Source organism: Perissodus microlepis, chromosome 9, assembly GCF_051167445.1.
Source record: "Perissodus microlepis isolate ML-2025 ecotype Zambia chromosome 9, ASM5116744v1, whole genome shotgun sequence".
Classification (NCBI taxonomy): domain Eukaryota; kingdom Metazoa; phylum Chordata; class Actinopteri; order Cichliformes; family Cichlidae; genus Perissodus; species Perissodus microlepis.
This window is the reverse complement of record NC_140469.1, coordinates 8,977,175-8,990,771: the sequence shown is the minus strand read 5'-3', so window position 1 is coordinate 8,990,771 and position 13,597 is coordinate 8,977,175. Positions and strand designations below refer to the sequence as shown.

Sequence of the window (13,597 nt, the reverse complement as noted above, 5' to 3'; positions counted from 1 at the left end):
TGATCCCACAGCATGTGGCAGATAATCCATATAGTACATTGTATGACTATACATTGTTATTCGGAGCTGAGGAGATGTTTCTCTTGATAGTGCCCTAAACTTTGAAATACTTATCAGTATTATTACTTGGTGATCATATTTCCAGCTACATAATATTAGTTATCATTCCCCACAGATAACGTTACTGCTATTCTTTTACAAACTCTGGTTATATTCCATATGGATTATTATAATTTTATCCTTTCTAGATTACCACACAAATATCTCCATAGACTTCAGCTGGTGCAAAATTCAGCTGCTTGTGTCATTAATAGAACCCATTACTACTGCTCTTCAACCACTTCACTGGCTTCCTGTGAAATATCACATTGATTTTAGATTCTGCTTCTTACTTCAAAGTATCTCCATAAAGTCACACCTCCATATCTGATCTTCAGCACATCTCCACTCCTTCCCGTACTCTGACATCATCATCCTCTGCTACTGTTATTTTCCCATCTGCTCAAATTACCCTCCAGTACTTTCAGCTGAGTGTGCACTGGAACTTTCTTTCACACCACTTTCACAACATTAATTACACATATTTTTAAACTTGCCTTTTCTGATTAATTTTATGCAGTATTCACTACAATACTACCCAATACTATGTAGTATTATGTAGTATGTTCTCTTTCAAGTGGTATTAGCCATACTGTGATTTTATTATTTAACTGCTTCTAAGGTATACTTAATTCTTGAAAGGCGCTTCTAAATAAAATGTTATTTTATTCCATTTATTTATTTTTTTGGCCTGCCCAGCTGCCAAAGTGTACCGTTTGCTTTTTTCCCCCCAAAATACTGAGGCATACTTGATATTTGCCACTGTTTTTGCAGTTTAGTGGAGGCACAAATCTGACCAAAACATTCTGTTCAAAGGAAAACTCACTCGACCTTCTGAGCCAGAACCCAGCATGAGTTCTATGAACAGAATAGATGTAAAAGTAATATTTGTATATGTACAGACCATAAATATGGAGTCCAGGTGCTGCTGGGCAGACTGACCACTGGGAACCTCTGAGCTTTCCTGGTCCACGCTGTGGATACATCATGAAGACTCAGAATAATACAACAGAACTAAAAAGAAAAACTCCCATTTGATAATGGCTATTAAAATATGAAAAGGTAAGGACTCAGTATCCTCAAAGAATTTGCAATAAAATTTTGACATTTTTCGTAGATATTATCGAGAACCTCAGCAGTCAAAGAGAGGAAGAAGAGTACCACTGATTCCAGTGTTTTTTGTATGTCTGGAATGTCACAGAAGACCACTTTCTTAAACAGAGCTGGCTGCTCTTTTCGCTATTTTCACTAATTCATCCAGCATGAATGGTGATCATTTCGTGTCAGATGGGCCATAATGTTTGTTTTTTTGCCTCTGGTCAGTTACAGATATTTCAAATATTAACAAGTCAACTGCTTGCTTTTATTTATATATGTAAATCTTTATCTCTTATATCCATAGATAGATAGATAGAGATAGAGGCGAGGTTTAAATGGGATTGAGGGAATGATTTGTTTGCACTGCAGATTATATCCAACAACACCAAGCAGTTAAATCGAAGAGTTCATGCTATTAACAGCTCACATTTTTGCTGCAGACAGAGGCTGGTCTTTAAATTGAATGCCCTCTTCTTTAGACTTGTCAGTCATTAAGGACCCACAGCTGGGTTCAGGCCCAGGTTGGTTCCTGTGAATAAAGATGGAGCAGTGATGTGAGTGCTGAGTTGTGACATGAAGAAGAGTCATGGAGAGTTAGAGATGGTCATCTCACCTCTGAGCTTTGGTCTGGCTCTCATATTCCCCACACAGAGTGGGTTTAGAGGGAGGGACTCCCTCCTCTCTGTCCTCACACTGATCCATGCTGCTGAATTCACATCCACATCAGCTCACACACACTTTCTACCTTCACCTGTAGAGGAAACACAAATCATTCATGTGCACATCAACAGAAATCCTCCTTTCGATCAGCTGCTTCTTTTCTGCTTCATCTCAGTGTCAGCTGAATGCAATCAGACAGCAGTGTGAGGCAGAAGAAGCTGCCATCAGCTGTGGATCAAAAAACGTTCTCAAATAATTTGTTTTTTTACGTGAATGTGTTGAGTTTTGCTTCCCTTGGGTCTCATTATGTCCGATTTCTCCCAGCTGTGCTCCCCTTCTGTGTCTCATTCCCCTCGTTATTTCCCAGTGTATTTAAGCCCTGTGTTTCTCTGTGTCAGTGTTGCGCCCTCCCTCATGCTGTGTGTGATTCTCCCTGCGTTTTCTTGTGAGCTTTATATTTAGTTTTTCCCAGTTTAGTTTTCTATAACTTGTGATCTGTTTTTCCAGCAATAAAGCTGTGCTTTTTGAGTTTATCCCCCCGTGTCCCCGTGAATTTGCGTTTGGGTCCAATTCCTGCTTGCCACACAGCCGAATCATGACAGTAGATCGCGACCATTACATGGACCCAGCAGACAGTGAGCTGTACGAGCGCCACGAGGCAGCCATCGCCCAGCTGGAGGAGGAGCTCCGCTGGAAGCCGTGGCGCGCTCCGGATTTTGAGCACATATTCCGTGGAACTCGGCTGGCTTTTGGAGGTCCCCAAAGTTGCCAAAAGCCTCCTCCTGTTGCCCCGCTCACACCCAAGCCTCGGCCGCTTCAGGTGGGAGTGCTCCGTTTTTCTTCTGATGCTCATGCTCCAGCCTCTGCATTGCCGTCCTGCATATCAGAGGCTCAGCTGTACGCCCCGTCAGCTTCCTCACCTCAGAGGAAACGACACTCATACCGCCGTCACTTTTCACCTGCTGAGCAACTCCCGGTGGTGAGTTATAATGACTGCCTTTCACACATTCCACCTGAAGCCATAACTGAAAAGAACAATAAACTCACCCCAGACACTGTTGGAATCTCCCTTTTGGATGATGACATAGACTGGGAAAAGTTTTTTTGTTTTGCTCCCTCTGAACAGGGAGAAATCAAAGACTATAATCACTTGCCAAAGTCTGTAAATGCTGTTAAAGGAAAAACTGTGAGCAACGTTACCAGGTCTAAAACACTCAGTTCAGGTTTTGTCAAGTCTGGTTCAGTCATTCCCAAGTCAGGTCACTCTTAAGACTGTTAACCCAAGGACTTCAAAAACTGCTAAAACAAAGACGGTAAAACATGGTGGGGAAAAATGCAAAATTAATTTTTGATAGGTCTGTTTTTGTTGACCCGGTATATATTAACCCTGAGCCTGCCCATTCTGAGACTGTTTTTTCTTAGCCTGCTCCTTTGCCTACTCGTGCTCTTGCTCCCAGGGCAGCTCGGGCCCAGCGTACCCCTGCACCCGTACCAGCTCCTCGGGTGAAAACGGCAGCTGCCCAGCCGTTGCCGGTGCCTGTCCCGGCTTCCAGGGTGAGGGGGGCCGTGAACCAGTCCACCCCTGCACCCATGCCAGTCCCCAGGGTGAGGTCAGCCAGGCTACAGCCCGTCTCCGCACCCGTACCTACTCCTCGGGTGGGAGTGGGCCCGAGGAGCCCGTCCAGCCTCCTGCCTCGTCAGCTGGCGGGCCCGAGGAGCCCGTCCAGCCTCCCTCTGGTCCAGCTTCTGCGTTGGCCTCGCCTGGTCCAGCTTCAGCTTCTGCGTCGGCCCCCAGAACCGTTGCCGTCCGCACGGTCGACACCCTGAACTCCTCCTTTGTTCCTCGTGAACTTTTTTTTTTTTTTTTTTTTTTTTGGGGACTCTTGGTGCTCCTTGTGGTGTTTTGCATCTACATGGATGTTCATACAGCCATGTAGATGCTAAAAATGACAGCCTCAACATGGCATTTGATCCGTTACTAGACTCAATTGGCTTCTCTCAAAATGTAAAAGAACCCACCAACCACTTTAACCAGACTCTAGATCTTGTTTTAACATATGGCATAGAAACGGAGCATTTAACAGTGCTTCCTGAAAACCCTCTCCTGTCTGATCATTTCCTGATAACATTCACATTTACAATAATTGATTACACAGCAGTTGGGAGTAGACTTAATCACAGTAGATGTCTTCCTGAAAGCGCTGTAACTAAGTTTAAGAATATAATCCACCCACTGTTATAATCGTCAGTGCCCTGTACCCAGTAGCGTTTTTTGATAGGGTCGACATGGGCAGTTGCCCAGGGTGGCATCGTGGTGGGGGCGGCATCACGGGCATCTCCCAAAAGAAGTTGTTCGTACTCATGCTGCCCCAACATCAGCCAGCGCATTTTGGAGTTGGCATAGGCACCGATCGGTTTTCTGCCACCCATTTGCTGGGAGTAAGGGCGCCCTCCGTTTGCAAGGTGTGCCTGCTGCTTGCGGCACAGGGAGGAGAGGGCGGGGTGGCGGGGGATTCTCTGGCTGGCTGGAGCAGCATCTAATAACCAACTCGCAAAATAAAAACAAACCAACAAACGCGAAAACACCAGACATTATGATACAGACTTATAATTTGCACCGATGTTTTTTTCGAAATGCTATAAAGTGAGCGTGAGAGCCCTCGGTGCGCCTGCTTGCTGCTGTGCTGAAGTCAAAATAAACTTTATTGTCATCTCCGCTACATACAGTACACTACACAGAGAGACGAGACGACGAGGCTCCAGTTCCAGCAGTGCAAGTAAACAAAGAAATATAAGAAGAGTAAAAAAATAAATATACACTTTAGGACTAGGAGTGAAGGGATCAATAACAATTTAGAGTTTGATGATTTAAAGTCTCTCACACAAAACCTGTCGACAGGAAAGGGTGGTGGCTGCTTCCAAATAGAGCACATTTCATTCATAATGTTGTAAATCCAAGCCCATTATGTATTCATGATATGAATCCTGGGTTGTGCGAAATCCCAGAAATAAACCCTAGACTAAGCGAATCTGTGAACTAAGGTGTAGGTGTGTTAGGTTATGTTGTGGTGATCCTCGGGTTGGGGGATTTGTGTTCATCCTGGAGTGCAAAATTAAAACCAATGTTCAAAGCCATCAGGTGCTCAGTTTAGAGAAAAGAAGAGCAGGAGAAACGAGCAAAAGATACAGGGAAGCTGATGTGTCATTGGAAAATGGCAGGTCATGTATCCTGAAACAATCAGAATCATATTCAAAATACTTTATTAATCCCTGAGGAAATTATGTGGGTTACAGTCGCAAAAATAGCAACAGACTTAACTCCAAACAATACATTGAGTCACAGATTATACACATTTAAGAAATAGCACTAATATATACAGATCACTCAATTATAAATATCAAGAATTAACAGAAGTGATTATAAATAAATATTAAGAAAATTGACAGGGATATTATACAGTAGAAAAGAGCGTGTGTTAAAAGGATGGCTCCTGTGAGAACTAAGGTCTCTAATCAGAAGTACCTGACTCCGTGGTATAATTCTCAAACACGTAGCCTAAAGCAGATAACTCTCTCGCTGGAGAGGAAATGGCGTGTCACTAATTTAGAGGATCACCATTTAGTTTGGAGAAGTTTGCTGCTTTATAAGAAAGCCCTCCGCAAAGCCAGAACATCTTACTATTCATTACTGACTGAAGAAAATAAGAACAACCCCAGGTTTCTCTTCAGCACTGTAGCCAGGCTGACAAACAGTCAGAGCTCTATTGAGCCAACCATCCCTTTAACGTTAACTAGTAATGACTTCATGAACTTCTTCACAAATAACATTTTTATCATTAAAATGTTCGTCTTGTAATCGGAAGGTTGCCGGTTCGAGCCCCGGCTCGGACAGTCTCAGTCGTTGTGTCCTTGGGCAAGACACTTCACCTGCCGCCTACTGGTGATGGCCAGAGGGGCCGATGGCGCAATATGGCAGCCTCGCTTCTGTCAGTCTGCCCCAGGGCAGCTGTGGCTACAACTGTAGCTTGCCTTCACCAGTGTATGAATGTGAGAGTGAATGAATAGTGGTATTGTAAAGTGCTTTGAGGGGTCCCGAAAAGCGCTATATAAATGCAATCCATTATTATTATTATTATTATTATTATTATTAGAGAAAAAATTACCAATAATCATCTCACAGATGTAAAATCATCTACAGCTACTTTCAGTACAATTGATGTTCATTTAGACTCTTTTTCTCCAATTGATCTTTCTGAGTTAACTTCAGTAATTACTTCCTCCAAACCATCAATGTGTCTTTTAGATCCCATTCCTACAAAACTGCTCAAAGAAGTCCTGCCATTAAAATAATGCTTCGAAATTAAATATGATCAACCTATCTCTAATAATCGGCTATGTACCACAGGCCTTCAAGGTGGCTGTAGTTAAACCTTTACTCAAAAAGCATCTCTAGACCCAGCAGTCTTAGCTAATTATAGGCCAATCTCCAACCTTCCTTTCATATCAAAAATCCTTGAAAGAGTAGTTGTCAAACAGCTAACAGATATTAAATTCAGTTCTTTTGTATTCTCTTAACAGCAAAGAAAGACTGGGCTCAAAGTGGTCAAAGCTCAAAAAAATGATCTTTATTTTTACATATTCCGGAATATGGAGACTGAGCACACAGAGATGCCAGCCCAAGTCTGGGGCAGCAGCAGCCCGTCTGATTATTTATATACTTCCTCTACACGTCACGCACACTTTAAGTTTCGATCAAACACTCTACTTAGTTTCACTTTCTGCCTGCAGCTCATATTCTCTGCAAAAGCATGCAGTTTCCTGTCAGCCTGCGACCTAGTTTTACACCCAAGTCTGGGCCACTCATAACAGAAACAGCTTTAGGGAAGATTACAAATGATCTTCTTATGGCCTCTGACAGTGGACTCGTCTCTGTGCTTGTCCTGCTAGACCTCAGTGCAGCGTTCGATACTGTTGACCATAATATTCTATTAGAGCGATTAGAACATGCTGTAGGTATTACAGGTACTGCACTGCAGTGGTTTGTATCATATCTATCTAATAGACTCCAATTTGTGCATGTAAATGGAGAGTCCTCTTCACACACTGAGGTTAATTATGGTGTTCCACAGGGTTTGGTGCTAGGACCAATTCTGTTTACACTATACATGCTTCCCCTAGGCAGTATCATTAGAAGACATAGCATAAATTTTCACTGCTATGCTGATGACACACAGCTCTATCTGTCCATGAAGCCAGATAACACACACCAATTAGTTAAACTGCAGGAATGTCTTAAAGACATAAAGACCTGGATGGCCGCTAACTTTCTGCTTCTTAATTCAGATAAAGCTGAGGTTATTGTACTCGGCCCTGAAAATCTTAGAAATATGGTATCTAAGCAGATTCTTACTCTGGATGGCATTACCTTGGCCTCCAGTAACACTGTGAGGAACCTTGGAGTCATTTTTGACCAGGACATGTCCTTCAACACACATATTAAACAAATATGTAAGACTGCTTTCTTCCATTTGCGCAACATCTCTAAAATTAGAAATATCCTGTCTCAGAGTGATGCTGAAAAACTAGTTCATGCATTTATTACTTCCAGGCTGGACTGCTGTAATTCATTATTATCAGGATGTCTTAAAAAACTCGCTGAAAAGCCTTCAGCTAATCCAAAATGCTGCAGCAAGAGTCCTGACAGAGACTAGAAAGAGAGAGCATATTTCTCCTGTTTTGGCTTCCCTTCATTGGCTTCCTGTTAAATCCAGAATTGAATTCAAAATCCTGCTCCTCACATACAAGGTCTTAAATAATCAGGCCCCATCTTATCTTAATGACCTTGTAGTACCATATCACCCTATTAGAGCACTTTGGGAGACAGAAACTATCTCTACTTTCAAGATTAGGCTTAAAACATTCCTTTTTTGCTAAAGCATATAGTTAGGGCTGGACCAGGTGACCCTGAATCCTCCCTTAGTTATACTGCAATAGATGTAGGCTGCCGAGGATTCCCATGATGCATTGAGTTTTTCCTTTCCAGTCACCTTTCCCACTCACTATGAGTTAATAGACCTCTCTGCCTTGAATCATATCTGTTATTAACCTCTGTCTCTCTTCCACAGCATGTCTTTATCCTGTCTTCCTTCTCTCACCCCAACTGGTGGCAGCAGATGGCCCCGCCCCTCCCTGAGCCTGGTTCTGCCGGAGGTTTCTTCCTGTTAAAAGGGAGTTTTTCCTTCCCACTGTCGCCAAAGTGCTTGCTCATAGGGGGTCATATGATTGTTTTCTCTGTATGTATTATTGCCACTATATAAATAAAATTGAATTGAATTGAATTCAAGGATACTTGGCTTGTAGACCTTGAGTAGCCAGGAATCGAACCATCATGGCACCAGTTTTAACTGCTATGTACTTCTCTATTTTAAATTTTCTTGTCATTAGCAGACACATGTAAATGACCAGTTGGAGCTGCCATGGAGTTGAGCTGTGTCACATTTACAAAATCCCAAAATCATATGAATGAAACCTCCGCTAACAAGTTTTTTACTGTCTCTGTACAAACTGATGCCTGAAGTCTATTTTTTAACCTTTATTTATACACATAGTCTCATTGTCTCATTTGCAAGAGAGACCTGTTCCAGACAAACAAAATAAAATTACAACACAAAAGGCAAGTCTGTCTAAAATATAAAAAGAAGAACAAGTCATATTAAAAAAGAAGAACAAGTTCCCAGAGATGATTTTACAAAAACATTGCAAAGCAGCTATCTGAGAAATGAATCTTTAATTGAGGTTCATGAATTCATTGTATATTTGAGTGAATATTTATTTTCAATTTAATTTAATTACATATTTTGTTTAGCCTGTGCAGCATTTTGTTCAACTAAAGTTGTTTAAAATATGCCAAGGAATATTTTAATTAATTTAACACAGATCATCCTCTATATGAAAGAAAAGGATGAACTGCTGAGGAAGAAAAAAAGATTTTCTCATTTGTCATTAGACTTATTATTATTTTTATATTACATCAGTACATTTTGAAAGCAGAAATATTAGAAACTACAACAGTACAAAGATCTCAGCAGGATGTTTGGGAAATATTCCAGTCATTCCCCTGAAGCTGGTTGGCGGTCTAAGTCAGTGCTTTATCAACAGATCCTACAGCTTGTAATATGAAAACATGTTCAGCAGCTCTCTGTTCTCTGATATGGAGAACACACTTCTAACTCCTGTCAAATCTGATTTAAGCTTTCAGATCCAGATAAAAACTAACAGACTTGATCTGGTTTTGGATTTCGGATCTGAGCCTCACATGTTTCTGGTCCTGGGAGTTTAACACAACAGAGCAAAATTGTCACAACCTGCAGATTCCTTCTCACAGACTCCTGTTTGAAGATAAGGAGCCACATAAAGCCACACAAACAGACATTAGATACAGAAGGACTGGCAACATAAAGGGAGCTGCTTATTGAGAGGAACCCAAGAAAGCAGAACACACAAGAAGCTCTCTTCTCTGTCTCACATCATATTCATGAGAAAAGGATTTTCTTTATAATGATGGGTGTTTTCAGTCAAGGAAACATTCTTCTATTGAAGTTTAAACTAGAAAAACTAGTAACTGCATGCAGCATAGTTTTTAGCGTGAAGCACAACTTATCGTTGTGAAGCATCAACAGTATCAACATGTTATTTAACAGAGCCATGAAAACACTAACACACATCAGGGATTTGTTTGGTCATACATTTTATGATTATATATCAGATTTATTGTACTTTAAGTACATTTGTATTTCTAAAGCTCCTAAAGACAAACTGTTAAAGGAGGAAACAAATCCAACTTACAGTTTCTTCAAACACACACACGAACAACAAGCTCCACTCCACACCTCGACACTAAACACGGACACACAGGTGAGCTGGAAGGAGGCAGGACTCCACGTGAAACATGACAGTTGGGAAGAGGCAGAATTTCAGAAGACTTTCAGACTGTTTAACTTTGTGTTTAGAGATTTAAAGTGGCCTCAATCTTGTCTCATTTCATTCTCTTTTCCTCTGAGCGGTTTCTGTTCTTAATTAAAAAAAAATGTATCTTTGTCCAAATTCATAATTATCATCCGAGTTCACAAAAAAAATTCAGATTTATTACCTCAGTGTAAAAAAATCAACCTAAGTAGGTAGTGACAAATAAACTCTTTTTCATGTCCGTCATTCAAAGTGATAGAAGCGGTTTTTAAACTCCGAAAAACAGCATCTGTGAAAAGCATGGACAGATGGACTTTATACTCATGTTTTATATGACTTGACCACACACTGATCATGGAAAGTCGTTTTTCTTATCTAATAAACTTTGTCGAGACCCATGAACAACAGGACTACATAAAGATGGTGATCAGGATGAGAATTCAGAAAACTGTTGATAGAAAAAGATAGGAGCTGCTGAACTACTAATAACTCTCTGTTGAAACTTGTGCAGAAATAATATTAAACAACAACAGCACTGGTATGTACAGTGAACCCCCCTGTAATAAAAACACAGAGATATAAGCTTATATTCATGCAGTCATGGTATTCATGGTATTCCTATTTTTTGGTAGGAATACCAGAGGAGCAAAACACCAGCTGCTGGTAGACCGAGCAGTTGTCTGAGACTGCAAGACCAGGCTCACTAACCTTTGCACTGCCTGGATGCACTCCAAGAAGGCTTATGACTCAATTCTCCACAATTCTGGATCGTGGAAGGTCTAGAACTGTACAAGTTCAACAGGACCCTGAGAGACTTTATCTGGAACTCAATGGGGAGTTCCAGATAAAGTATTACACATTACTGGTTTCTTAAAAGTAATGCAGAATGTTACTTAATTACTTACGGGGGTAAGTAGATTTTTAAACCTGGGCTCAAAAACAGAGGTGAAAGACTCTTTTTTTGGTGATTCATAATATTTAGACTGCCCTTTCACATAAAACCTGCCTAATCTGACTTTCAGCTCTAGTTGACCAGTACAGGTTTGCTTTAATTGTGTAAATACAGTCTTATTTACTTCTAATATTGTTGTAGGATCTCTTCATAACAGAGGTTTGTATATTAGTGAATTTCAAAATTCTAAATAATAAATTCTACCCTCTCTTTAGTCTAATCCAGTTCTGCCTGAGAGCCATTTCAGTTCTCCTCTCTCTCTAATCCAACTTTCTTCTCATTGTTGCTTAGATTTTGGTCCAGAATATGCTGCTTGAGGGCAACATCTCCCCCACCCACTGCAGTGGAGAGTCAGTAAAATATATTTGAAGCAGACAAAACAAACGATTTTCTCTTTTGTTAAATCACGTTGTTTTTCTTTTGTTTTTGTTTATGATGACACAGAAAATCAAACATGATCAGCAAGCAGTTTTGAACACACTAGAAGGGAGGAGACAGAGCTTTGGCTGTGATTTCTATTTCATCATGATTTGGATTAAAATACAACCTTTAGTAACAGTGACTGGTTATGGGTGAGGATACATATAAAGCAGACAGACCAAGTGAACCTTGGGAGAGCCTTCACTTTTCAGGCCCCTCTTCTGTGGAACCAGCTTCCATTTTGGAATCGGGAGACAGACACTATCTCTACTTTTAAGATTAGGCTTAAAACTTTCCTTTTTGCTAAAGCATATAGTTAGGGCTGGACTAGGTGACCCTGAATCCTCCCTTAGTTATGCTGCAATAGACGTAGGCTGCCGGGGATTCCCATGATGCATTGAGTTTTTCCTTTCCAGTCACCTTTCCCACTCACTATGTGTTAATAGACCTCTCTGCATTGAATCATATCTGTTATTAACCTCTGACTCTCTTCCACAGCATGTCTTTTATCCTGTTTTCCTTCTCTCACCCCAACCGGTCGCAGCAGATGGCCCCGCCCCTCCCTGAGCCTGGTTCTGCTGGAGGTTTCTTCCTGTTAAAAGGGAGTTTTTCCTTCCCACTGTCGCCAAAGTGCTTGTTCGTAGGGGGTCATATGATTGTTGGGTTTTTCTCTGTATCTATGAAGCTCCTTGAGGCGACTTTTGTTGTGATTTGGCGCTATATAAATAAAATTGAATTGAATTGAATTATAATACAATCAGAATTAATACTCTAGACTTTACTGATAGAAAAAAAAATTCATGTGCAGATATCAGTTATTTACATCACATAATCAAATGAATTGATGGACACAGACAAAGAAGTATATTATACTGAACAGGCGTGGGTAGCAAATCCTGATCTTTTGGACACAACCAGCTGATCTATGGTTCTGATCTTCAGTCCTGAACATTTCCAACAGACTAAGATTCACTGAGTGTATGATACAGAAGGATAATCAGTGCTGAGTAATGTTTATTTTTAATTACTTAAGCTTCTGATTGTATCTTGTGTGGTGATTTTAACCATTACATGAGTATACCTACTCTAAAGAGAAAGACGTTTTACAGAATAATGTATTGGCTGCTGAGCACAGACTGAAGGTGAAAAGAGTCAGTGGGCCTCTGGTCTTATCTAAGAAATAAAATTCACAAAGGGACAAAAAACCACCAAAGACCATCTATGAACAGTTATTTTGTGTTTAATTTAAAACAACCTACAGAATTTTAACATTCATCAGTTCAACTATTTATTTCATCTAAATGTACCATTGAGTGACTATATAAATGTATTTGATATAAGATTATTGACATTAGCTGGCAGAGGTTAATGCCAAATCCAGGACAACTGACTCAAATAACATCAAGCAAACCTTCATTCAGACTGAAAACTGTTCAAAAGGAACAAAATTCAAAGTGTTTATAAACAAGAAGGGGAAACACACAGGCAAACACGAGAGACCAACTATTAAAGATTAAAACCTTCAAACGCTAAAAGACGAAAACTCAAACTCAGATCCACCGATTAAAACACAACATTTAAAGTGAACATGACCGCAATACAACACAAAACAAGTCCAAATACTTTCCTGCACATTATGTATGACTGAAGTCACAGCCTCCATATGAAGGTATATTAAGGTTCAGGATTTTTCAAAAATGCTGTAAATGTTAATGGTGTTTGTAAAATTCTATATTTTCTTTAAATGAACTTTGTTTGCAGTAACCCTGAACTGAGCTGGAGCTGCTTTACTTTGTGTTTTTTCAACGTCACTTCAGTAAAACCTGAATGTTGACTTCTTAAGAACGAACCAATTTTATCTGATTGTTTCCAGTTAAAGGGAAAAACAGTGTTCCATCAGCGATGATCAGTGTCCGATGGGTCTAAAGTTTCATACAGATCCATTTAAGTTGTTTATCACAGAAACAAATGTTCCACTGCAGAGTTACTGACTGATAACTAGTGTGTATTCAGTCGATCAATCTCTAATCATGTGGATTTGTCTTCAAACACAAGAGTGATCAAAAGTTTGTCCTGAAGTAAGAGCTGAACATCTGATCCAAACATTACAGAGCAGAAACAAACAGTAAAGTTGTTAAAGGAGGAAATAAAGCAAACTTACAGTTTCTTCAAACACACACACACAAACAACAAGCTCCACTCCACACCTGGACACTAAACATGGACACACAGGTGAGCTGCTTCCTACAAGGAAGTGGGATTCCACCTGAAGACTGTGAGAGAGCCACACCTTCATATGCTGATTTCAAAATATGCCGTCTGACTGCTCAGACTGGCTCAAACCGAGCCTAAGTCAGCGTAAAGTTCACATGCTGACGTGTGAAGACATGAAACGTTGTTGTA

The 13,597-nt window shown here is 40.5% G+C and overlaps 1 protein-coding gene across 2 annotated transcripts in view; it reads right to left on the bottom strand.

The window, feature by feature from the left end:
- LOC146379985 (protein NLRC3-like) overlaps positions 1–13,428 on the bottom strand; it is a 29,143-nt gene extending 15,715 nt beyond the window's left edge. Inside the window, exons 1-4 of one of the 2 annotated variants that reach the window (XM_084938906.1) lie at positions 13,356–13,428; positions 1,811–1,948; positions 1,625–1,726; positions 1,004–1,073 (exon numbers count right to left, since the gene is read on the bottom strand). In XM_084938906.1, coding sequence (XP_084795032.1) covers positions 1,004–1,073; positions 1,625–1,726; positions 1,811–1,899 — 261 coding nt within the window. In that variant the 5' untranslated portion in view covers positions 1,900–1,948; positions 13,356–13,428. Of the gene's footprint in view, positions 1–1,003; positions 1,074–1,624; positions 1,727–1,810; positions 1,949–9,702 lie in introns of both variants that reach the window. The other variant, XM_084938905.1, reaches the window with a different exon arrangement.
- Positions 13,429–13,597: the final 169 nt, after the last annotated feature.